General features: G+C 50.0%; 1 protein-coding gene across 2 annotated transcripts in view; it reads left to right on the top strand.

Moving 5' to 3' along the window:
• ITPKB (inositol-trisphosphate 3-kinase B) overlaps positions 1-24820 on the top strand; it is a 104324-nt gene that overhangs the window by 432 nt on the left and 79072 nt on the right. For both annotated transcript variants that reach the window (XM_024976710.2, XM_059875688.1), the window contains exon 2: positions 1185-3318. In XM_024976710.2, coding sequence (XP_024832478.1) covers positions 1399-3318 — 1920 coding nt within the window. In that variant the 5' untranslated portion in view covers positions 1185-1398. The remainder of the gene's footprint in view (positions 1-1184; positions 3319-24820) is intronic.

The following is a 24820-nucleotide window of genomic DNA, read 5'->3' as shown; positions in this document are numbered from 1 at the left end:
TTCGCCGTCTCTTCTGCTCTTCCGGACCGCTGGCTCTCCGCCGCCTACCCCGGCGCGCTGCAGGCATCCGCGGGCTCGGGCCGCCGGGCGGCCGGCTTGGCGCCGGGAGAGGGTGCCCTGGATGCGGAGAAGCCCTGCACTCGGCCCCGCGGCCTCGGGGCTTAGAGCTGGACCCCGGGAGGTTTGCAGAGCCGGGGCTCCAGCCCTGCTGCAGCAACGCACACGCATCGGTGTGGACGCGAGTCCCGAAGCCCGCAGAGGCAGCCGCGTCCTCGGACACCGGGTGTGTGGAGCGCGGACTCATTGTCCCCACGCGTGCGCGCGCGCGCGTATACACACACACACACACACACACGTCCCTCCACTGGGGTGACGGCGGGTGGGGGTGGGGGGCGGCAAGTATTGGTTCCGGTACAGGGGACGCGCAGCGCCTCGACACCGGGCGCGCGCAGACGCGCCCACACTCACAAAACACACTTGTTTGGGGACTGGCGACAAAGCCAGTGCTTAAAATGCCTCGGCTGCCGCCCTGCCGCGCGCCCAGGCCGTCGTAGGCCGAGGGACACAGCATCAAGGCCAGGGTCAGGAAGGTAAACGGCAGGCAAGCAGGGGTCGCCCCAGACCCGGGCGCAGGCAGCGGCCGGGAAAAGCAGGTTCACATCAGCTTTCCTCCGCGTCGGTCCCTGATGGCCAAGAGAAGGTGGAGCGAGGACATCCTGAAGCCCAAGATGGGGGGGGTGGGGGGGGAGAGGCGAAAAGCTGTCCCGTTATACCCGGTATAGCCAGTGTTTGCAAAGCCGAGGAGACCCCGAGACGGTGGAGAGGGTGTCCTCACTCTCAGAAAGCTCAGAATCTGCCGCGCCCCGAACATAGGATTCAAGTAGTTGTATATCGTTCCCCGCCCGTCCCGCGCGGCTCTGGAGACAACTCTTAGCGTTTGAAATTGGAAGGGACCTTCAAGCGTATCACACACAGCGCATCACATCACCACCGCGCTGGCGACCGAGGGGGGCCCCCCCAGGTTTATGTCCTCGCCGTGCCGCACTGCCCCTATAGATAAGCCGTCCAGTGGCACCAGATCCCCGACAGATTGGAGTTCCGTGGGCCGGGGCCCGTCTTAATCCCCTAGCCGTCCCCCACACCCTCCCTCTGGGGTCCTGACTTGTTTCCTTGTGTCTTCACAGCGGCGCTGTTGTTTATGGACCTCTGGGCGGGGACTGAGCCCACTGTCTTGCCCCCCGCCCGCCGCCCAGGCCATGCCGCCCCATCTGCGCGCGGAGCCGCTGCCGCCGGGCCTCCGCGGCTGAGCCGAGAGCCGAGAGCCGCGGGAGCAGGAGACGCCGGCGGCAGAGCGGGAACGGGAGCGGCGGCGGCGGGCAGCGCGCAGGACCCAGTACTATGGCCATGTACTGCTATGCCCTCAACAGCCTGGTGATCATGAATAGCGCCAACCAGGTGAAAAGCGGCGGCGGCCCTCGGTCCAGCAGCAACGAGACGCCCCCGCCGCCAGGGAGGGCCGTGTTGAGCCCCGGCAGCGTTTTCAGCCCCGGGAGTGGCTCCTCTTTCCTCTTCCCCCCAGCTGAGTCGTTGTCACCGGAGGACCCCGGGAGCCCCCCGGGCTGGCGGAGTGGCCGGCGCAGGCTGAATAGCAGCAGCGGCAGCGGCAGCAGCGTGGGTAGCCCGAGCTGGGCCGGTCGTCTAAGAGGGGAAGGGCAGCAGATGGTGACCGCCGGTACCCTCTCCCCTCCTGGGCCGGAGGAGGCCAAGAGGAAGCTTCGAATCCTGCAGCGTGAGCTGCAGAACGTGCAGGTGAACCAGAAAGTGGGCATGTTCGAGGCGCACATCCAGGCACAAAGCTCCGCCACGCAGCCGCCCCGCAGCCCGCGTCTGGGCAGGGCTCGTTCGCCCTCCCCGTGCCCCTTGCGCAGTGTCAGTCAGCCCCCAGGAAGGGTCCTGGTTCAGAGCGAGGAGCGGAGGACCAAGTCCTGGGGGGAACAATGTCCGGAGACTTCCGAGGTCGAATCCGGGAGAAGAGGAGGCTCGCCCAGCGTCTGCCTCTCCAAGGACAAGGAGGGAGTAGTAGCACCTTTTCTCCGCCCTGCGGCCCCGTCAGGATCAGGGGCTCAGGGTCCCAGCGCTTCGGAGAGAATGGAGAAGGCGCTCCCTGCCGGACCCCACTGTGGCTCACCCACCGCTATGGAAGTTGACAAGAGGGGGTCTCCTCCGTTGGGAACTCAGAACTCCCAGGCTCCCTCGTTGGGACTGGTCAGAGTGAACTTAACCGTGGACACAGCAGTGGCAGCCCGAGCCACATCCACCGTTCCACACCATCCACACGACCCTGCCCTAATTGAGCCGTCTGAGAAGGCTCGTGAACTTGGGGGTGCGCACCCCCTGGAGGCCCTGGCCAAGAGTCAGGGGCAGTTTCTTGGCAGTGAGACAAGCCCGGCCCCAGAGAGGGGCGGACCCCGCAGCGGAGAGCCCCCTGGGAAGGTGGGGAGAGGAACTCTGTCCGATGGCATGCCGAGCTCCCGGGCGCCTGGGGCTGACGGAAGGCCAGAGGAGAGGACTGGGAACGCACAGAGTCCGGCGGAGGTCCCTGAGGCTCCGACCTGGTTCAGGCAGGGTTCCAGAGGCTCTGCCGGGACACAAAGTGGGGCCCTAGTGGTCAGGGAGGCACCGCCGGCCTCTAACAGAGTGGATGAAGGGTCCGCGACGCTGGGCTTGCTTGGGGGCAGCAGCTCAGAGCAACCAGGGACCCCGGAGGTGCAGGCGGGAGTTCCGTCTGGTGGAATGTTGGAGCCTTTGCCCTGCTGGGAAGCTGCAAAAGAACTGAAAGAACCCCAGTACTTTCCTGGGGACAGGGTGGGCGTGCCGCCTGGGACCTCCAGGGTTTGGCTGAGCCCCATGGAAGAAGCCTGTCTGGCCTGGACGTGTGGCACAGCGGTGCAATCCAAGGGGACTTGGGGAGGCCAGCCACAGGGCAGAGACGCCCACCTCAGCCCAGAGCGGCTCTCCCCAGCACAGAAGGACAAGCCTTCCCTGGGAGAGGCCTGTGGCCGAAACAGCATCCCTGCCGTCATCATCACAGACATGGGTACAGACGCGGATGCCCAGGAGGACAGGGCCTTGGAGGAGGCGCAGGGAAGCCCTCGGGGCAGCCTGCCGCTGAGGAAACTCTCCTCTTCATCTGCCTCCTCCACTGGCTTCTCCTCCTCCTATGAGGACTCGGAGGAGGACATCTCCAGTGACCCTGAGCGCTGCCTGGACCCCAACTCTGCTTTCCTGCATACCCTGGACCAGCAGAAGCCCAGAGTGGTATGTCTTGCCTTGAGATTTTTCTAGAACTTGTGCTGCTTTCATGCCCGTGTGTCCCTTTTTCTTACTTTCTACTGAGTCGGGAAGACCCTGACCAGGGCCCTGGGGCAGTCACAACGTGTAATTCTCTCCAGGTGTTCCTGGGAGGCACCTAGGCCCTGGCCCTGCGCTTTGTAGCTTGGACAGCAAATTGGAGTCACTTCTGTTACTGTTTCCATGTACATCTTAAAAGACATTTTTAAAGGTACCTCGGGTAGGTCACCACTCACTTCTTGGGAAGATCATATTCATGAGTGTTACCAAAGGCTTCCTGATTAATCTCCAGAGATAGAGAACAGAGCTGTAGCTTTTGTCTGATCAGGTGAAACCCTTTAATTCTGTGATTCATTTAGGCAGAGGGGAAACTGACAAGGATGTCAGCAAATTAATTCAGCCTGTACTAATAGGCCAGGAAAATGAGTGATGTGATTCTGTGACAGGTCCCTGAAATCTGTAGATAATGGCTGTGTCTGTTGGGTGAAAAACCACCTCACCTCAGTCAATTGTCAGGATATTGCAATATTTGTGGGGCCAACAGATGTAAGAAAGAGTTTGCTGTATGATTTAAAACGAAAAGCATGGTTTGAGGTAAGGAGACGGTTTCTTTAATGACAGAATATTACAATAGGTTGAATTGCCTGAGATAAACACCTGGGTGATACCCTTAGCGTATATACCTCTTCATGGACATACTTATTGTCTGGTACAGGTACATTTCAAGTACATTTCCAAGTGCATCTGTTGTGATTCAGCACACTGACATGTTGTTCTGGCTATGGTAGCAGACAGGGGTTTATTTCTGTACACGGTTTATCTCAGTGCTAGGCTGTTTTAGCTCTTAGGAGGATCAGAGCATCGGACGGAAGACATAAGAGTTGAAGCTATCGCTTCTGAAAAGGTCTGGACTTTCTCTAAGCTTTTCCAGAGTCTGGGGAATTTCCTAGTTTGGTGTGTGAGGGGGTTCTTGTGCTACCTTGGGGGAAAGTCTGCATTTTTATTGTAGTAGGTAGTCTTCCGACTTAATCTTGAGTATCACGTACTATTCACTCAATGTGTTAAGCCACAGCAGCTGAGAACTTTATAGTTCTACACTACATTCTTCTCTAAGGTATTTTGGACTCCAAAGCATATTTCTATCACACTCCCACTTCAGAAATCACAGTCTGAATCTCAGAAGACCAAGCGTTTCTTTTCATAAGACTCTGCTTTCTGCTGATGGTGGGGAGGCAAATGTATATGCAAAATGTGGTCCCCATCACCCTGGCATTTTGTGGCCAGCACAAGGCACCTGACATGGACACATCTGGTCCACCTGGAAGGGGATGGTGGTAACGGGAAGGTGGAATATGCTTCTCACTGAAGGTATGGCCCAGATTTCTCTGCCCGCTTATCCACAATTAAAGGCCCATGAGACGGTCCTCTGTTCCTCTCCTCCCTTTGGCTTTTTAAACCCTGGAGCACAGCCGGCACAGCCAAGTTTTTTTTCACTTGTTCTCCAACTTTCCATTTGCCCTTTCTAGTGGTGGATTAGCAGCTCCTATTGGCTGGCTCTCAAAGTATTTTGTGTGTCCTGATGTTTGAAAAGGGCTCTTGTCTGGAAGTAAGTTAAAGGGGAGATAAATAATGACAGGTGATAATTTTTTTTTTTTTTCATGTGCCAGAAGGATGCCAGCTGAGAAACCAGAGGGTTGAGTGGTGTCAAGTTAGCAAACAGGTCCAGAGGTGGAAATGAGGCCTGACGGCTGTCCAGCTTACCTCCCTCCTTTAAATAAGGTTTCAGACACCCACAGAATAGGGCCAGGGAAAAAAAATCCCCCGACAGCCTCGTTTTCTGAATCACATGAGGCCAAGGGCGAGTGGGGAGGGGGGTGGAGGGAGGGAAGGGTGGGTAGCCAACTGGAAATTATGGGATCCTAGGGACTTTTGAGTTTTTGGTTGAGTGATAAACTCAGTTTTCTTTTTTTGTACAGATTGTTATGGTGGAGCCTTATCAGTGACACCGCAACATCTGTTCTTTGGGTCAAAAATCACTTGATTACCTGAGATGGATATTTTGTCTACAGAAGGCCAGACAACTTGATTGACTGGGCCTTTCGGCTGGGCTGTTCAGTGTTTGACAGATAAAACCCGAGCTGGCGCTGTTTGAGGTTCGGTCAACACTCAGTCCCCTTCTCTGGGCTGTGCTGCTTCTGTCTACACTGCAGCCCTGCACTCAGGGGCATACACATGCCCACGCACACTCCCAACACCCCACTGGGATGCACAGGTTGGAAACCTGAGTGTTCAGCCTGGCGGTCACACAACCAACCCCTGACCCTTAGACCCATGCTGAGAACATTTTTGTGTGTGTGCCACCCTGTCTTTCCACAGAGTTAAACCTTCTCGTGCTCTTGCGGAGGGGTGACTCTGTGTGACGCTGTGTGTGAGGGGTGACTGTGTGTGACGTGTGTGCCGGTGGAGGTGACGGCCCCGCAAAGCCTGAAGCCTGGCTGCCAGGTTAGCTCTCCTGCTCTCTGGCCTCTCTGCCTGCTCCCTGCCTGTGAGAAGCCCCAGCTTTCGGTGCAGGGGGATTCGAAGACGTCCTTGTACTTAAAAACAAAGTGAAAAGTCGTTTGGAAACACACTCTGAAACTCCTTTAGCCATTTAGATGATGCAAATGAGCAGAGGCCTTTTTACTGAACGGGTGTGTGGTGAGAACCTACTCTGCTCATTTGCTTCCCTGGGTAGGAGCTGTAAAGACACCCTCAGAAACATGCAAAGTGCTTGAGGCCTTTCCTGGGCTTCAGGCTTCAGAGGAGCCTGACAGATATGCTTGTCTCGGAAATAGAATGTTCCAAATTTTTGCACCTGTGTGTCTGTTTATAAAGGATCAGACGCTTGAAATTTGCTCAGAAGTAGTTGTTGTACGTGCCTTGCGTTCAATGGCTTAAATTCAGGCATGTTCACATTTACTCTTTTCTGAGATCTGAACAGAAATGAATTGCCCTGAGGAAGAATGGTGTTCTCGCTTGTTCTTTAAGGCAACTAGAAATTAATCAACAGTTCTTGACTTCCTTCTGTTAATCCATTTAAAAGTAAGTGGGCCATTGAAATGCCAGGTTTAAAGCACTAAGTTAAGAAAAGCATGCTTTTTACTTAAAAAAATAGGTTTTTATTGATTTATTCCAAAATCGTGCTAACAGTCATGTGTACGATAACGAAAACAAAATGTTGGTCTGATTATCTGGGAGGCATATAAAGAAGTATAATACAAAATCTTTACCTTCTTGGGGGTTACTACTTTTTCAGGGCCTTTGAAATTTTGTTTCCTTTACTTTATTCGTGTTAACTAGTTTTGTTGTCTTTTTTTTCAGGTTCAAAAAGCAAACTAATATATGGTAAAAAAAAATTTGAACATTTTAAAATGGTTTTATGTGGTTTTTAAAAGTGTGAAATTTTTCCAATTAAAATTTAGACGTCTTAGAGGGATCTTTGGGGGGAAACGAATCTAGTGGTAAGTTCTTTTAAGTGGAAAATTCTGGAAGAGAATATTGAAGGCCCAGATTTATGGGGTAAAGAGTTCAGGTTGCATATGTTGTTTTCCTAAGATGGGGCACCCTTCCACCTCAGGTGTATGGCGAGGGTCTTTCTGGAAAGGGCTTAGGACCTTTCAGATCTGAGAGAACCCCAAGTCATTTATGTGAGGTTCTGACTGTTACCCTGATCTGTTTAGGGAGGAGACCAAGACTCAGAGAGGCAAAGGGACCTAAAGACTGCAGCTCTGGCTCAGATTCCCATTTTAAAATATGCACTCTGCTTGAGAATGATCTCACGGGGACCTATAGAGTTGTAACTCTGCGTGACTATGTAATTCTAGAGATTGGATTCAAAACCTGCTGTATATGAAATAGGTATCAGAGTGTTTGGAAAAGTGACAAGATTTCTGTGGTGTGGACCTCAGGCAGCTGAGTCTGAAACAGGGCACATTTAATTCTGTGCTTTTCTCTCAGACCCATTCATTGATCTGTTTCTCTTACCTGAAAGAATGGTTCTTTATAATTCCACATTGAAAAAGCATCATCAAATAAATCAGTACTATACCCAAGATTCTCGTTAATGATTAGACTGATATTAGAGGCTGTGCTGGTAGGATGCCAGCATGCTAACCTGAAAAGTGAAAAATACATTCTGTTATCTGAGGGCTTTGGCCTCCTCAGATATTTAAGTTTGGAAATTGAGGCTTTGCCAGTACAGAGCCAAAACATCACTTCAAATAATTTGTTTTATCAAAGATGAAAGTATAATTCATCCAGCTTAAAATCCTTCAAGTAAAGGTGAGACAGAGGAAAACAGAGATGGGTATTTAGGCATCACAAAAACACATCTCAAGATTTACCAGGCTTTTAGGTTTAACAACAACGACAACAACAAAACCAACATTAGACTGGACAGTTTCTGCTTTTAGAGAAATGTATTTCAGGTGTTACATAAAGCATTTCCAGAACTTTTGTTTTTAGCGCTGAGTTGCTACCGAATCCCTTTTCTGCTTTTTGTTGGCACATACCAGGTAAATGTAGTTACAGATTAGATTAGTCCTCTGTAGTTTATTTATATTCCTAGGAGCATTGATAACATTGTTTAGGCTTGTATTAGAGGTTTCAATTTAGTTATCTAAAGGTAGAATTTAAAGCAGTTAATGGAAATAATTTTATGTCCTGGTTGAACAAGCTTTGTAGACTTCAGGTAATCAGAGATTCAGGATTAACTCATGAACTCTTCTGTATTGTGTTGTGGGCACGCCCTCAGCATGGAAGGGTCTATAGATTTCTTTTTTTAATCTTTATTGAATTTGTTACAATATTGCTTCTGTTTTAGGTTTTGTTTTTTTTGGCTGGAAGCCTTGTGGGATCTTAGCTCTTGGGCTAGGGATCGAACCCACATCCCCTGCATTGGAAGGCAAAGTCTTCACCATGGGACTGTTAGGGAACTCCCGTCTATGGGTTTTGTTAAGAGGCATGGGACTGTTAGGGAACTCCCGTCTATGGGTTTTGTTAAGAGACGAAATACTGGCATTGTAGGTTATGTATGTCATGCCCTCCAGTCCATGACAAATGTGTCTTGCAATTATTTTTTTCCTGACTAGGTGGAATTGACATTGTGAATGATTTATTTTTCATGTATCAGGGAGCTCATTGTTTACAAAATCACAGCAAACCCAACTGTGAACTTGTTGGTAACGTGAAAAGCCATTTAGAGTGCCAGTGGCCATTGGCTCGTTGGAATATTTGGGGTTTTGTAAGTCCAGTTCTCCTGAGTGCCATTCTGTGGTTGCGTACTGTTAACTTAGTTAATTAAGGGTTGTGGCACTATAGGTGACCTAACAACATAGCAACACTCAGCTTTATAGCATTCCCTCAGACCAGTGGGTCCAGTCTGCTTGACTGTGGAGGCCACCTGGGGGGCTGGAAGAATCTGCCAACCTGGTCCTATGACCCTGTAGTCAAACTCAGCTTGCTGTAGTTGTGCCCTCACCTCTCTCACTGTGGCCCCACCAGATACCTGGGCATTCATTTTTCCAGAGGTGAATTATTATTTAAAGACACTTCAGGTCTCCTGGGCTAAAAGACAATATAGATATAAATATGATCTCATTAGGAAGGTAGGGCTCTGTTCTTAGAATTTAAAAAAATAACAAAATTTTTTCTATGACCTGCATAATTATCATAATATAAATCTGAGTCTGGGAGAGGCTTTAGAGCTCCTTGCCTCCAATATCCACGTTTTACAGATGAGGAAAGTGAGGCCAGAGAGTATTCAATATAGTCATGTTTTACATTTTTTTTTTTCACTTATAAAACTTCATTAGTGGATAAACTCCTTACTCCCCTGGGAAGATCCACCTTGGCTTTCAGCATAGGACATGCTTTTGAAATGTGGGTTAATGGAATGGATGAATGCATGAGTAACAGGCAGTAGCTCTGCTGCATTGTCTACCTGTAGAAGAACTGTGGCGTTATCTGCAAGAGGAGGGACAAAGAAAGGGGGGAAAGAACAATGAAGACAAGCTCGTTGCTCATTCCCGAGACCTTTCTGCCACAGGAGTAGGGGTGTCTGACTGAGGTTTCCGAGAACTGGGTGAAATCCAAGGCCACACGTGCCTGCAAACCCTCTGAAAAATGGGGAGCGGAGGCATGACCTTGCAGAGTAGGGGATGAGAGTTCAGGGGGGCCGTGTTTTAAAGTGCCTTAGATGGTTCCCAGAATGTAGTAGAGGCTCAGTTAACGTTAGTGGAGGTGGAGTTAGGAGACACCTTGAGTAGTAATGTCTGGAAAATCCACTGGGCCTCTTGGAAGACATGCTTGGTAGCAGCTTAAGATTTTGTTTAGGTGTACTACATTACAATCCTAGAAAATGATTGTGCCTCACCCAGTAAGGCTAGAATGAAATCGATTTCTCAAAACCCGGTGTTTACAGTCTACTTGTGAATTCACCAGGCTTCCCTGGTGGCTCAGACAGTAAAGTGTCTGCCTGCAATGCAGGAGACCTGGGTTCAATCCCTGGGTTGGGAAGATCCCCTGGAGAAGGAAATGGCAACCCACTCCAGTACTCTTGCCTGGAAAATTCCATGGACAGAGGAGCCTGGTAGGCTACAGTCCATGGAATGGCAAAGAGTCGGACACAACTGAGCGACTCACTCTCTCTGTGTGAATTCACAGGCGACTGTGGGACCACAGCAGCTTCTTCAAGTGCAGTTCATACAACAGTGAGAAGGCTGGTCTTACCTTCTCTCTGTCTCCTAGTGTAGTTTCCTTTGATTCAGTGATGGGATTGGGGATCAAAGATCAGCACCAGCCTCAGGGAACAAGATCTCCCGGAGTGTCTGAGCAGGGAAGACCACTCTGATGATTCTCATGGGAAGGCAGGGCCCTCCAGGCTTTCTCTGGTGAGGAATGACATATGATCATCATTCCACTGATAAGCCAACACGCAGGCTTTTGACTAACTTGTCTGGAGTGTTTCTAAAACAGTTTCATTAAGAATTCACTCTTAGAGATCTGATCTTTCCCCTCTGTTGAGTTTTACTTGGGCATTTTACTGACTTGATATTACTTAATGGAAACCCATTCAACAAAAGATATCTCTTCAGGCCACTGGTCAGTACTACATGTTTAATTTGCTGAAAATTTTACTTCTGTTTTGCTCCAAACCGGCTGTTAAGTTTTATAAGTAACCAAAAAGAAGGAGGTACTGACAGTAAGCAAGCAGAATGAACCTTTGCAGTTCATATTTATGTAGGATTTAAAGAGGCGGGGGTGGAACATGGAGGGGGAGGATACATTTTTATTTTCCCATTGTAGAATAAGTAGAAAAAAAACTCCTCATTTGATCTGGTGGTGACAAATATTGGACTGAAGAGATCCCACCCTCTTGAAGGTCACTATTATTCTGTTAGTCTAGCTTTTTACCTTTGTGGTAAAATTCTGGGTGGAAAGGGAAAATAAAATGATGCAGCATCTCAAACAGAGGCATTGAGATCATTTCCATTGACCTGGTGACTAAGATTAGGGTTTGCCTAACCCAGAGATGGGGCTTCCCTGGTGGCTCAGTGGAAAAGAATCCGCCTGCCAATGCAGGAGACACAGGTTCCATCCCTGGATCAGGAAGATCCCCTGGAGAAGGAAATGGCAACTCACCCTAGTATTCTTGACTGGGAAATCCCATGGGCACAGGTGCCTGGTGGCTACAGTCCATGGTGTCACAAAAGAGGCAGACACAACTTAGCAACTAAACAACAACCCAGAGATGATGTAAGTATTATGATGCAGGGTAAGCCCTTTCCTTGGCCAAGCAGAACCTGGTCTATTTGCTCACGTTTATAAAACTGATCTTAATGCGTCCAGAAGGCAGGAACGAGGTACTTTTGCTTTGGGCTTTTGGAACTGTGACAGCACTTTTCTTTCCTGACCCGTCTCAATGGGTCCTCTGCTTCCTACTCCCCCCACCATCCATTTAATCAGGATGAATAAACTGATTGTACTGTTTCCCAAGAAGAAGCTGTAATACATTTTATATTAACAGCGCTTAATATTTTCATTCACTGTGGGGAGTCTTCAGAGTGCCTCAGAATGGAGGGATTTGGTTCCCCGGTGACCAGCCATCCACCAGCTCACCCCACAATCTCTCTTGGTATGCTGTGAGTTTGTGGGACCCCGGCAGTTACTGGGGAGGTCCCTGCACCCCCAGGCGGTTCCCAGCGAGTGTTTTTCCAGTTTCACTGACATTCTTTCCAGGCTCAGCTCAATTTGTTTTCTTCTTCTCTATGGCAATTGATGACTGAGTCGTAAAATGTATAATTCAGCAGGATCTCGTGTTAAGCGCTTCTTCCATAGTTGTGTAGGAGCTGGTGTTTGGCTAGTCCTCTGCTATGCATGGGTGTGTAAGGTTTTCTTTTTGCAAGTTAGCTATCTAAAGAGTAGGTTTAAGAAAATACACCTCATAACTATGGGGAAAGGATACCGGCTCGGGTACAGAGAGGAACTCAGGGAGTATCACTTCTGTAATCCTTATCTAACCTGAATCTATTAGCAGGAAACTGAAAAGGCCTGTGTATGACAATGAGATAAACAGTTTAATCTGTTAACAATGTCAAGTGGAAAATCCAACCGCAGCCAGTAGCTTAAGAAATGGCTCTTAAGAAACGGCTAGGACGTTTTGTTGGGACAGCAGATCCTGAGACCTGGGTTGCTGAGCCAAGCATAGGAAAATGGGTCGCTGTGTGTTCAAGCTGGGAGGTTGGGAAGACACTGGTTTGAGAGACTTCTGGAAAATCCTTACAGATAGAAAAATGTGCTGACGTACGGGACATTTTGAATGCGTTATAACTGGATATTTTAGTCTGCATGAGACCATCGAAATCTTTTCCTCCTCTTCACCATTGTCATCATCTTTGCACAGCATTAAGTAGTCATTAGTATTCAGCATTTAGCTAATTCCAGTAATTTAGGACACACAAGACGTTCTCTGAGAAGGTCTTACTCCAGGAGTGCAGTGTGCTGGAAAGACTAGGACTCTCAGATTCGGTCCTTGGTTTCTTTGGGTTTTGGTGACGTCATTTGTAAAATGGGTGTATCGATCATCTTCTGATCTCGTGTGGTCTTTTGTGAGTCTCAAATGACATTGTGTTTGTAGAGTCATTTTGAGAGTATCTGCTTTCCTGTCTAAGTTTTTTTTATTATGAATACTATGATGTTGCTTTTTTCCCCCCAAGTTTTCTCTTTATTTCTCCAGTACTCATTTGTTTATTTCTGTCATGCATACCCTTCCGTATACTTGTTTTTTTTTTAATAAACAATGATCTATATTATTTTTTAAAGTTGACATATAGTTACCTTATGGTATCATATTACTTTCAGGTGTACAAATATGATGTTGTTTTTATAAGTCTTTCCAAAAGTGGATGGATGAGGGCAAGCACTGTACCAATGCAAGATACGCCCACATCTGTGTTGCCAGAGGAGAAATTGCTAAGAAGTATGTCAGAGACAACCTTTATGTCCATAGCAGAGCCAGTTCTGACGTGGGCATGACAGTGGGGCTGGGAAGCAGGGATGAGCAGACACTCGAAATTGCATCCTAGTTCGACTCCAGCTGCTCAGTAGCGCACCTCTTCCTGCCTGAGTGACCATCGCAGCCAGAGCACTTTATGCTTCTGTGGTTTGCTAACCCTGCGAATGCGATGGACACGAGGAACGGCTGGCGGGAGTGAGGAGCGGGTGCAGAGCAGGGGTCTGATGTACCTCGAGCAGGGCTGTCAGCTCCTGAATAATTGAGACCAGACCACAACTCCATCTGGAGTCCAGGGATGCTTAATGGGGGCATTTTTTTTTCCAGTACCATGTGGTGGTTTTCTCTTGTGTCTTAGGAAGTGAAAGAGAAGATTTCAGCAAAATCTTGAGTCTTTAAAGCAGACATTTCATTTGGCAGTTAGATGCTGGGCACTTCTAAAGTATGGCTGGGTCCTGGCTAGATCCCAAAACCCGTGCCCAGAGCTGGACCTCCTTTCCGGTGACTGCCCATGTTGAGAGGCGGAGGTGGCACCCCCGTGGCTGCCCAAACAACAGGCATTGGTCTACCATCTCTGTCTGCAGTTACCTCTGCTGAGGAGAATGGCTTAATTGATGCGATCCCTGTCCTTGGGGATGTGCCCTCTAGGGCAAAGTGGATGCCAACAGACATACTTGAGATTTGCGAAATGCAAGAACAAGTTGTCTAACTATTAAACAAGCACAGTCATTAAATATGAGTTAATAAATAATGAATTGGTGTTGGCATGGAAAATGCGATCCCATGCCCTGTAGCCCGCCAGGCTCCTCTGTCCATGGGGATTCTCCAGGCAAGAATACTGGAGTGAGTCGCCATGCCCTTCTCCAGGGATCTTCCCAATCCAGGGATCGAACCCATATCTCCTGGATTACAGGCAGATTCTTTACTGTTTGAACTACCAGAGAAGCTTGAGTCTGAATCTTTGGAAGAGTTCTGGGGAGGCTGGCTGGGCTAGGGGCTGTGTAGACCCTTCCAGGGAGAGAGCCCTGGTGTGGAGTCAGGACAGTCCTGGGTTTGAGTCTAAGCTCTGCCACCTCCTGACTGTGTGACCCTAGAGAAATGTCTTACTTTTCTGTTCCTCGGTTTCAACATCTGTGCAGTGGGGCTGATAATACCAGCCTTAAGATGGTGAGCCTTAAATGAGGCCATGTGTGAAGTGCCTGGCGCCGTGTCTGGATGTATGAAATGCTCAACAGACAGCAAGGTGGGAGGACTTAGAGGTAGCCCCGCTGTCGTTCCTGAGCATATTAAGCTGAACTTGCAATGTCCACCATTCTCTTCGCTTAGGTGAAAGTGCTGAGGGCACCCAAGGGAATATTGCCTACTGGTGCCCTTCTTCCCCTAGAAGAAAAAGTGGGGACTGAGGTCTTTTGGATGCTGAGGTTAGTGGGAGGTGTAGGGAAGTTAGGGGGGGTCTGCTGGAGAAGAGGACTCCGGCCAGCCACAGGTGAAGTCACACCCTCACTCTGTCCCAGAGAAGAACTTCACCTCTCTGAGCCTCGGTTTCTTCATCTGCCAAGTGAGGATGACCACCCTTCCTCGTGGACTCTGGAGCTGATGAGCTGAGATTGTGTGTCTCAAGGTCCTGACACAGAACAGGCAGGGATAGAGGCAGCCTGTCTCTGGCCCCTCGTCCCCAACCAGGACCCTAACTTGCCTTCGTGGAGTGGCCCCTGGCCGTCTCACCCCAAAGTGCCGTTAACTGTGAAGGATGGTGACAGAATGGGTGGCAGGATTTGTTTTTCCAAGAAGGTTTCTCCGTTGTAGGAGAGGCCTCACTTTGTCACCAGGGCTCAGAGCTTCAAGAGTAGAAAACAATCCATTAGATCCAGCTGCTGGGCAAGAGGTGTCAGGTTACTCACCTGGGACCTGCCTCTAGTCCTTCTGTTTGGGAGGTGGAAACTGACAGGTCCCCCAGGCAGGAGGCCCAGCCTTCTAGGGGTGAGGAACCCTCCATCTCTTCTCTCCCCTCCCTTCGCTCCTCTGCTTTCTTGCTGCATTTTTTAGAGTCACCATCATGCATAAGAGAGAGGATGGAGTGTCTGGGTGTGTGTGTGTGTGTGTGTGTGTAAGAAACACCACCACTTTGTCTAGCTGTGGCTCTTCCCACCAGGGAGGTCTTTGAACTTGTATGTGGTTTGATTGGCCTTCATTGCTTCCCTGTAGTGTGTCTGCTGGTGGGCTGGGCACACGCTTATTAAGACAGGATCTTTCTTAGGGTTTCCCTGCCAGTCCAGTAGTGAAGACTCCACCTTTCAATGCGGGGGGTGAAGGTTCAACCGGTGCGGGGAGCGGGGGGAGGGGAGGAGCTAAGATGCCTCACAGCCAAAAAACCGAAACATAAAATAGAAACAGTATTGTAACACTTTCGATAAAGACTTAAAAAAAGAGAGAGAAGAAGAAGACAGGATCTTTCTTAGGTGGCTCAGCGGGTAAAGAATCTGCAATTCAGTGGACCCAGGTTCCATCCCCGGGTTGGGAAGATCCCCTGGAGGAGGAAATGGCAACCTACCCCCATATTCTTACCTGGAGAATCCCATGGACAGAGGCCACAGTCCATGGTGTCGCAGAGTTGGACATAACTGAGAGACTAACACTTGCACTTTTTTCACTTTTTCTTAGATTTAAGAGATGCTTTCTTCCACTGCAGACCCAACTGACGCCTTGAGGCCCAGGCTGGGTCTCTGCAGCCCGCTTTGCACACCCCAAAGGAAAGAAAGCACAGGAGAGCTTGCCCAGCATTTCCCAGCCCCACAGCTGCTTTTTGCCATTGTCCTGGCTCAACAGACCTGTTGAGCTGCTCTTGGGGCCGGGAGGGTGGGGAATGGTGTGGTGGGAGAGCACAGTCAGGTGGCCGGGCTGAGCTGGACCGCCGGGGCACACCAGCACACTTCGGCGTTGCAGGAGGGCCTGTAGGAGCCTATGTAGACTCTCCCAGGAACTGGGGCTGCGTGGCCACAGGTGGGTCCCCTTCCCCAACCCACAGAGCAACACAGACTGTCTGGGCCACACATCACCACCGTCTTGGGCACCCTGCCTGCCAAACACGGGCCTCTCCTCTGGCGTACTGCCAATGTGGAAATCCCCCTTTCCTTCTTGACTATAATACGCGGTGACAGCTTATGCTGTGATTCCTTGGGGTTCGCATCTTTCCTGCCTGCCTCTGGTCCTCACTCACCTTCCCATTCCCAAGTCGGCCACTCGATGTCCGAGCAGAGTTTCTAGACCCTGAACTGTTGAGTCCTTCCCATGATGTTACTGGACCACATACCCTTTCAGAGAGATGGGTCTCAGGGCTGGCCTGTGATAACATCCCCCTGAGCCCCAGTCTCCTGCTCTTCGCACGACGGAGGGGCTGACGTCTGGGAGGAATGAAACCACGAAAAGAACTTGTTAGCATGTGGCAGCCTTGACCTCAGAGGCAGTCTGGATGGTGAGTGTGCTGGACAGTAGCTCCCTTATTGCTCCGACCTGGAAATATACACAGGATGGTAATTAGTTTCCATCCCAGGCTAAGGCCGTATGGAGCAGTGTCTGAGACGCTGTTTGCCTTGCGGTATCACACTATACATTAAGCATCAGCCCACTCCCTCCAGGGAACCGCCTCCCGCCTCACTGCGGGCTGTTGGTTCATGCCGAGAAACTGAACCAACTCTTGCAGGTCAGAGGTTCTTCCTGGCATTCTTTCTTTGGCATTCTGGACTGGCCTAGATTTTCTGGTCTGTCACCATTGGCCTCAAATACCACATCCCCAGAGGAAGGCAGTGAGTCTCACCAGGAGATGCAGAGGAAGGGAGCTGGCCCTAAAGGTCGGCGTGGGTTAGCCTGGCGGGAAGTGCCCTGAATGTCCCAGGTGGCACATTGCTGGGGATTATTAGTCTGGGGCTTCTGACTGTGGCTTGCAGACATATGACATGTGACCTTGGAAAGAAGATTTCAAGAACTTCAGAAAATAGTTCAGTATGACTCCATGACCAGGTATTGTAAAAGGGAATATAAGGTCTCTGGTGGCTCAGTGGTAAAGAAAGTCTGCCTGCCAGTGCAGGAGAGACTGGTTCCATCCTGGTCCGAGAAGATCCCACGTGCTGCGGCGCAATTAAGCCTGTGTACCACAACTATTGAGTCTGTGCCTGTGAGCCTGGGAACCACAGCAACTGAAACCCCCACGCCCTAGAGCCGGTGCTCTGCAACAAGAGAAGCCACTGCAATGTGAAGCCCACGTACGGCAACTCGAGAACAGCCCCTGCTCTCCCAACTAGAGAAAAGTCCACACCCCGATGAAGACCCAGCACAGACCAAAATAATTAATGAATAAATAAAATTCTAAAAACAAAAGACTGTAAGTCCCGAATAGAAGTTTTACAAAGTTAACTGCATGAAGGATAGGATAGTGGAGACCTGGCTCAGAAATTTTTCTTTTGATATTCACTGGGAGTTATAATGTTAACAAACATTCAGCACGCACTAGTTGGTGGCACGTCTGTTACAAATGCAGTCTTAGGCTACACAGTACCGATGAAGTAACAGCAGCTGTGATTTCTGAAGTATATGTTATGTACCAGGCATGTTCTATAAGTTACTTTAATTTCTCCAAGGCATCTGTTAGTTTCCCCCTTTTATAATGAGCAGACTGGGGATCAGGCAGATGAGGTTGCCAGTTCCAAGGGCACAGCTGGTCAGTGGCAGGGCTGGGATTTGAACCTATCAATGTCTCCCAGGTCCCTGCTCCTTCCTTTGTATGTTACCTGGAGAAGAGACGAAGCGGGTGGAGCTCCATGCAGAGGGCTGCTGAGCTTAGTTCCAGGCCTCGTGCTTTTGGAAGATGAGGACTAACTGTGCTGAATGCAGAGGAAAATGGGTTTCCCCTGTGGCTTAGTGGTAAAGAATCAGCCTGCAATACAGGAGATGCAAGTTCGATCCCTGGGTTGGGAAGATCCCCTGGAGAAGGAAATGGCTACCCACTCCAGTATTCTTGCCTGGGAAATCCCATGGACAGAGCATCCTGGTGGGCTATTGTCATGGGGTCGCAAAGTGTTAGACCTAGCTACCAAACATCAAAGCAGAGCAGATGCTGGGCTGATGAGAGGTTTGAACCACAGGTTTGAACCACAGGTGGAGGGAACTAGAGTTGCTAGCTGCTGCTGCTACTGCTGCTAAGTCGCTTCAGTCATGTCCGACTCTGTGCGATCCCATAGATGGAAGCCAACCAGGTTCCCCCATCCCTGGGATTCTCCAGGCAAGAGTACTGGAGTGGGTTGCCATTTCCTTCTCCAGTGCATGAAAGTGAAAAGTGAAAGTGAAGTCGCTCAGCCATGTCTGACTCTTAGTGTCCCCGTGGACTGCAGCCCACCAGGCTCCGCCGCCCATGGGATTTTCCAGGCAGGAGTACTGGAGTGGGGTGCCACTGCCTTCTCCGAGAGCTGCTTGCTGCCTTGGACTTATTCCACCTGGAGGGCAAGAGAGTTGTCTTCACACAGGTGCCTTGGAGTAGCGCTTTAGTCTGTTCAAGATAAGTTTTCTGTTCACAGAGGTGGAACTAAGAGAGTATTCTTTTCCTTCTAATGAATAGGCTTTTGTGCAGAAACAGATGGGTTGATGGAACTGTAGCAGAAGTGAGCTTCTGGAGCCGTCTCTCTGCCCCTGGCCTGAGGGAGGGGAAAAGTGAAGAACTCCTAACCCAAAAGGGCAATAAAAACTGAAAAAGCTGCTCACTGCTCAGCCGGTGAACCTCTGACCATGGCAGGAGGGGAGGTCTTCAGGCCTTGGTTCTTGCAGCCTGGGATCTCTCCTGCCTCCTCCCATAGGAGAGAGAGGGCACTGCTGCCGGAGGGCAGGGGTCCTGCAGGTACAGAGCTCTGATCTCTAGAATCCCGGTTCCCCAGGCCACCCAGCGCGGGTGTCACGGGTCTCTCCATTTCACAGGTTCCTGGATTGATTACACTGCGCAGCCCCAGGCTTTCTGGCCCCTTTCAGACGGCACGGGTAAAAGCCTGTCTGGGGTTTATATTTCAAACATAACATTAGCACCTAAACTTGAAGTGTGTGCATCAGGTTGCATCACCTGCCTACAGACTTCAGCTAAATTAGGAGACACCGGATGAGCAGAGGGAAGAAATTTATTCCAAAGGGGCAGATGGCCAGGAGGCCCCAGCTTCCCACAGATGCTTGTCTCGGGGTTACTGACCTGCAGGAAGGGACCTCTTTGTTGGTAGCCTCAGTGGGCAGAGCCGAGACCACAAGGCGTGAGCTCTGAGCGCCTTCTTAGAGAGGAGCAGAGCACTGTTACCAGGGAAGGTGGCTTCTGATGAGCACCGTGTAGGGGCCACGTGGGGCGGTGAACAGCCGCCACGGGGCAAAGGCTTGGGGTGGAGTGAGCGCCATGCTCTCAGGGGTCCCTTAGCTTGTCAGTTGGAATCCTCACCCTTGGCGTGGCTTCTGAGACGCTGAAGAAACTCTCACTTTTAGGAGGGGACATCTGGGTGGTTTCCATTATTTGGCAATTTAGATAGAGCTGACGTGAACCTTCATGTACAGGTTATTTTTGTGGCCATACGCTTTCATTTCTCTGCATTGAATGTCCAGGAATGCAGTCACTGGGGCATAGGCTGTTGCCTGTTTATTAAGTTCTTTAAGAAACTGCCAAACTGTTTCCAGCATGCCCTCACCCTTGTGTGTTCCTACCAGCAGTGATCCAGTTTCTCTGCATCCTTGCGAGAACGTGGTGGTGTTGCTATCTTTTTTTCTAGCCACTCTGATAGCCAGGCAGGGCTGTCTCATGGTGGTTTTGTTTTTCCCTAGTGGTGGGCTGCCCCGGTGGCGCAGTGGTAAAGAATCTAGCTGCCAATGCAGGGGACAGGGGTTCGATCCCTGGGTCAGGAAGATCCCCTGGAGAAGGAAATGGCAACCCACTCCAGTATTCTTGCCTGTGGACCGAGGAACCTGGCGAGTTACAGTCCATGGGGTCGCAAAAGAGTCAGACACGACTTAGCAACCAAACAACAAGTGGTGTTGAACATCTTTCCATCTGCTTAGTTGCCATCTGTATATCCTCTTCGCTGAAACGATATGGCTTTGAAAGAAAATTCCACAGAGATGCTGTCAAACAAGAGTCAAAAGCCCTGGGCACTGGTCCCCAACCCTGGCGTGAGCTTCCTCTCTCAGGACTTTGGTGGGGGGCGGGGGGGGGATGCGGGTGGGTGCTTGGTCATCTCTGAGGTCCCTTCCTGCCCCAACCATCTCTTGATTCCAAAAAAAGCATGGTGACCCGGAGCAGCCGCCCCCACGGCGGGACGGCGGTGTGCAGGAGACCCAGGGCGCCCCCACCCACACGCTGCCACCCCCCAGCTCTGGCTCCTCAGGATCCCACCCAAGCTGACTCAGCGGGTGCTGTATTTAGGGAAAGGTGTTGTCGGGCCTGGAAATACAAAGAAAAACAAAGGAAGAGCTGCCGAGTGTCTCCATGCCGCCTCCCTGGCCTCCCGTGGGCCTCCTGGAAGGCTGTGGCCCGGCAGCCCCCCTCCCCGAGGCGCTCCTTCCCTCTTCGTCTCTTCAGTGGCGCCTGTACTGGATTTAGTTTTGCACCACGGTCATCCTGAAGGTCCCAGATATGCTTCCTTTTTTATATTAATTAAACAAACAGAGAAAAGTGTGTGTATCATTTAAAACCGGTGAAGACAGTGGCGACCGCAGTCATTTTTCAGGGTGCTCTGAATGGCATCGTCTCACCCTTAGTTGCTTGGAAGTGTTCTTGATGGTTTGTCTTCTGCCTCCTGGGGGTGGGGGTGGTGGCAGGAAGTGGTCCTGAGTGTTGATGGGATTGCTGCCAGTTTGAGGACCCGCAGGGGCGTTTGGGCTCCCCTGGGAGGCAGGGTAGCTGACTGAAGAATGCATTTATTTTTGTGTTTCTGCCTAATGATGTATACGGGACTTCACAGCACATGAAATAAGCATCCTTAATCTTCACGTCAGTGAGTCATAAGAAATGAAAGGACATGGTTGTTTCTCCCTCGGTCTAATGAAATATAATATTTGCAAAATCTCCTTTGGTGAATGTGCACAAACAATCTATCACAAAGAAGGAATTGTTTTCTGCGTGGCCTTAGAGGAGTTTTGGAAAACGAACAGAGGATTTTTACACGTGTCCCTTGAGCCCAACCCAGGCAGTGAGGATGGTGGATGGTCACAGGCTTTCCACACAGTCACCGTGGCCCATTAGAATATTCCAGCACATTTCAGCGGGTCATTTGATTGGGCCTGAGATCGAAGACGGAGCTGAATCACATGATGCTTTGGTCCAAAATGTTTTTCTGATTTGGTACTTTTTGAAAACCTAGGTTTATGTCTGGTTTGAACTTGTTCAATAGAGTTAAGAAAGGGGAAAACCCCTCTTGTTACATTCCTGGTTCAAATTAAAATTTTATATCTGCCCTTGGTTTGAGTGTGAATAAATAAAAAGTATTATGGCTATTGGTGAGAAGTTCATTTTGATTCAAGTCACTTCTCCAGATAGCATCACTGTTATAAAACTCATTTCCCATGAACTTGCATTCTTCCAGGATGGTGTGTATGTTGATCTCATTTCTTAAGTATTCTGGTTAATGAGAGTTACTATACTTGCAATAGTGCTCTGCAGTGAACTAGAAGTAATAAAATACTTGGCACAAAAACCAGCAGAGGTTTTGCTAAATGCACAGACTTTGTCTTCTTGGGACCAGGTGAAGGGTTTTATCTACTGTTTGCAACTTGCTAACTTTCAGGGAAGAGTGAACTCTTATAAATAACTCTTTATTCATACAGCCCACAATATTTATTGTGTGCTGTCAGCATCCAGGTTGTCCTGGCAGATATGGATCTGTGTATTAGTGAACCTTAGTTCCTATCCTCTAGGAATTTCCAGTTCAATCAAGGATGCAAATGACATACCCAACACCTATTATGCAATAATTTATTTCAGTCCTTCCCCCCCCCCCCCTCACACTCATGACTTGTGTGATCTTAATTCTCTGACCAGGATCAAACCCATAGTCCCTGTAGTGGAGAAACAGAGTCTTAACCACCGGACCGCCAGGGAAGTTCTTAACTATGCTTTTATTATGTGGTCAGCATTGAATGAGGAGTTAATCTGCCTAAAATCACAGTAATAGAAGAGTCAGAATATGAATATGAATTCAGACATTCTTACTCTAGAATAGGTTTTCTCAACTTTGACACTATTGACATTTTGGGGCATCATATATATATTTGTTTGGGGGGCTGTTCTGTGCACTGTAGGGGGTTTAACAGCATCCCTGACCAGTTGCACCTTCCCCAGGTTTAACAATCAAAAATATGTTCAGGCGTTGCCAAATGTCCCCTGAGGGGCAGATCACCTCTGGTTGAGTCACCGCTCTAGACCTTGTCCTAGTAACCATGGCCCCATACTGCCTATCCAGGTAATAGTGTTCAGCACAGTTTCTGTGTGTTTAGAATGATAAGTCCATTTGGAGTCCTGCTGGAAGCAGAGGACAGATGCCACTCCATCTGTGACTGTTGGGAAGAGAAATCTCCGAGGTGGTGCTGTTTGAGTTAAATTTTGGAGGAATTCACTTAGGCAGGAAAGGGGGAAGGATATTTGGAGTAGAAGGACCCCCTTGCACAAAAGCATGAAACATGAGAAAACAAATCTGGCTTAAGGGATGGCAGATAATTCCCTCTGGACCCTTCACTTCCCTCTCTGTTGCAGTTTTCTTGTCTTAGCAGCAAGCTTGGTTCACAGCAGCCTTATAATTTTTACTTTCAATCAGAGGTGTTGTATTAGTCAGGATGAGCTAGGTTTTATTGCATAACAAATAGCCCCGAAACCAACAAAGGTGTGTTTCTTGCTCATGCTGCCTACCTGACCTGGGTCAGCTGTGGGCTCTGCTGTTTGTTGTGCTCACCCTGTAACCCAGGCCGGTGGTGCTACCACTGTCTGGAGCTCCGCTGGGTACCAAGACAGAGCGAATGAGAATGTGGCGAATCCTGTCCTGGCTTGTAAAGCTTCAGCCAAGAAGTAGCACCTGCCACTTGTTTTTATATTCAATTGGCCAAGAAAGGCTCATGCCCTCACCTAACTTTAAGGGGACAGAGGACTCAAGACATACCACGTGCCCAGGAGAAGAACTGGAAATGCTGGAGATAGCACTCACGTCTCCCACAGATGTCAAAGGCCCACCCTAGGATGTGCGAGCATGGACACCTCATCCTCTCCCCGAGGGCCTCCTGCTTGGCTTTCAGTGATGGCCTATTGCCAAAGCCACTGTGAAATAGCCGAGCAAAAAGAGAAAATTAGATAATCAAGAGTCCAAAAAAATTTTAATTCTCTGAATAAGTCAGAGAGGTCTTTGTGGGTTAGGACTAAGTCACAGGCTCTCATTTTAGAGTTAGGACGTCGAGGGGTGAGAGTGGGAGAAAGGATTCCGGTAAATACGGCCTGGATGTGGTAGGTTGTTTTATGGAAGTGGGTGTAGGTGTTCAGGACACACACAGGTAGTTGTCTTCAACATTCAGGATGCTGGCTGTCTCTATCGTAAGTAAGTAGAAGAGCTTTCAAGCCTGAACTAAGTAGAAAGATGGTCTCCTTCGTGGGCTGTTCTGAGATACAAGGAAGAAATGAATGAGAGCAGGAGCCACCAAGAGCATTTAGGATTATTTTAGAAAGTCTCCACCGGTGCCTTATAAATAACCCAGGAGAAATTTTCCTTGTTGGAAACTCACTCAGACCGCGCCTCTGTCCTGGGCCCTGGGGCGAGGAGATAGACACAGAGACGGGCTGCCGTGGATCTAAAATGGGAAAAGACCGGAAATCTGCGGGGAGGATGCAGTCCTTGTCACCCCTAGGCAGAGGGGGCACAGAGGTCTTAGAAAAATAGAAATAAATATAGCAGTTGCTGGCCACTTCCCTCCCCAGTGAAGCGCCCTTTCCAAACCTGGTTTCCCCTCTATTTCCGAGCTATTTCTCACCATGGTGTGTGTAGGGAGCCAGGGCAGGAGGGGTGGAGAGAAATGAGGGGGTTGGGGGGGGCGGGGGGACTCACAGGCATCGACTCACGGGGAGACAGGATTAGTCACAGTCTGGGAACTTGTGGAGGGGGCCTCCAGAGACCAGAAGAGTGGAGAATAGCCAGCTAGGTCCAGAGTCTCTTCACCTCTGGGGTCTTGGTGGAGCATCTCGCTGCATGGCTGTAGGTGTGCACATGGGGGCCTGTGCCCGAGAGAGGGGTGCCACACCAGGTGTGCAATGGAGGAGCACTCCAGACCAGCCTGTGGTTTGCTGACAGCTGCCTAACCTGGCTGTATTAGCTTCCTCCCTCTGTTGTAGTCAGGTACCCCAGGGTGCTCCATGATGTACCAGGGTTCCCTAACATTTTTCACAGCCCCAGCCTCTTCCTCTCTTGGGGAGCATCAAGGTCTGTGGTGCCCTTAAGCAGGTTATGCAGGACCAGACGGGAACAGACAGGTGGGCCTGCTGAGCGCAGGGCCAGGGCCCAGACAGCCCTCTCTCCTCCCAGGCCATGTTCCCCCCACCAGGACCACTGTCCCTTCAACACCTTTTTCTCAGCTGTAAAGTGGGCACATGGGAGACAGCTGAGCAGGAACTGTGTGCAGGCGCATGGGCTCTAGGCATCTGTTCAGGCAGAGGAGGCTGGTAGCCCAGCTGCCCCTCGCCATCTTTCTCAGTTGCCCATGTAGCGTGGGGAGTCTTGCTCACCCATCACTCATCCTCAGACTGGCCCTGCGCCCACAGTGGCCAGGAGGGCAGGGGATCCAGACTCTGTGCCCCTCCCGAGGGCCCGACCCTTCCCAGCAGGGCTCCGAGAAGGTAGGTCTGCTTCCCAGTGAGCCCTGCTCACCCCTGGGGAG

The sequence above is a fragment of the Bos taurus genome, chromosome 16 (assembly GCF_002263795.3).
Source record: "Bos taurus isolate L1 Dominette 01449 registration number 42190680 breed Hereford chromosome 16, ARS-UCD2.0, whole genome shotgun sequence".
NCBI lineage: Eukaryota > Metazoa > Chordata > Mammalia > Artiodactyla > Bovidae > Bos > Bos taurus.
The sequence above is the reverse complement of the archived record's forward strand: the minus strand, read 5'-3'. Positions and strand labels throughout refer to the sequence as shown.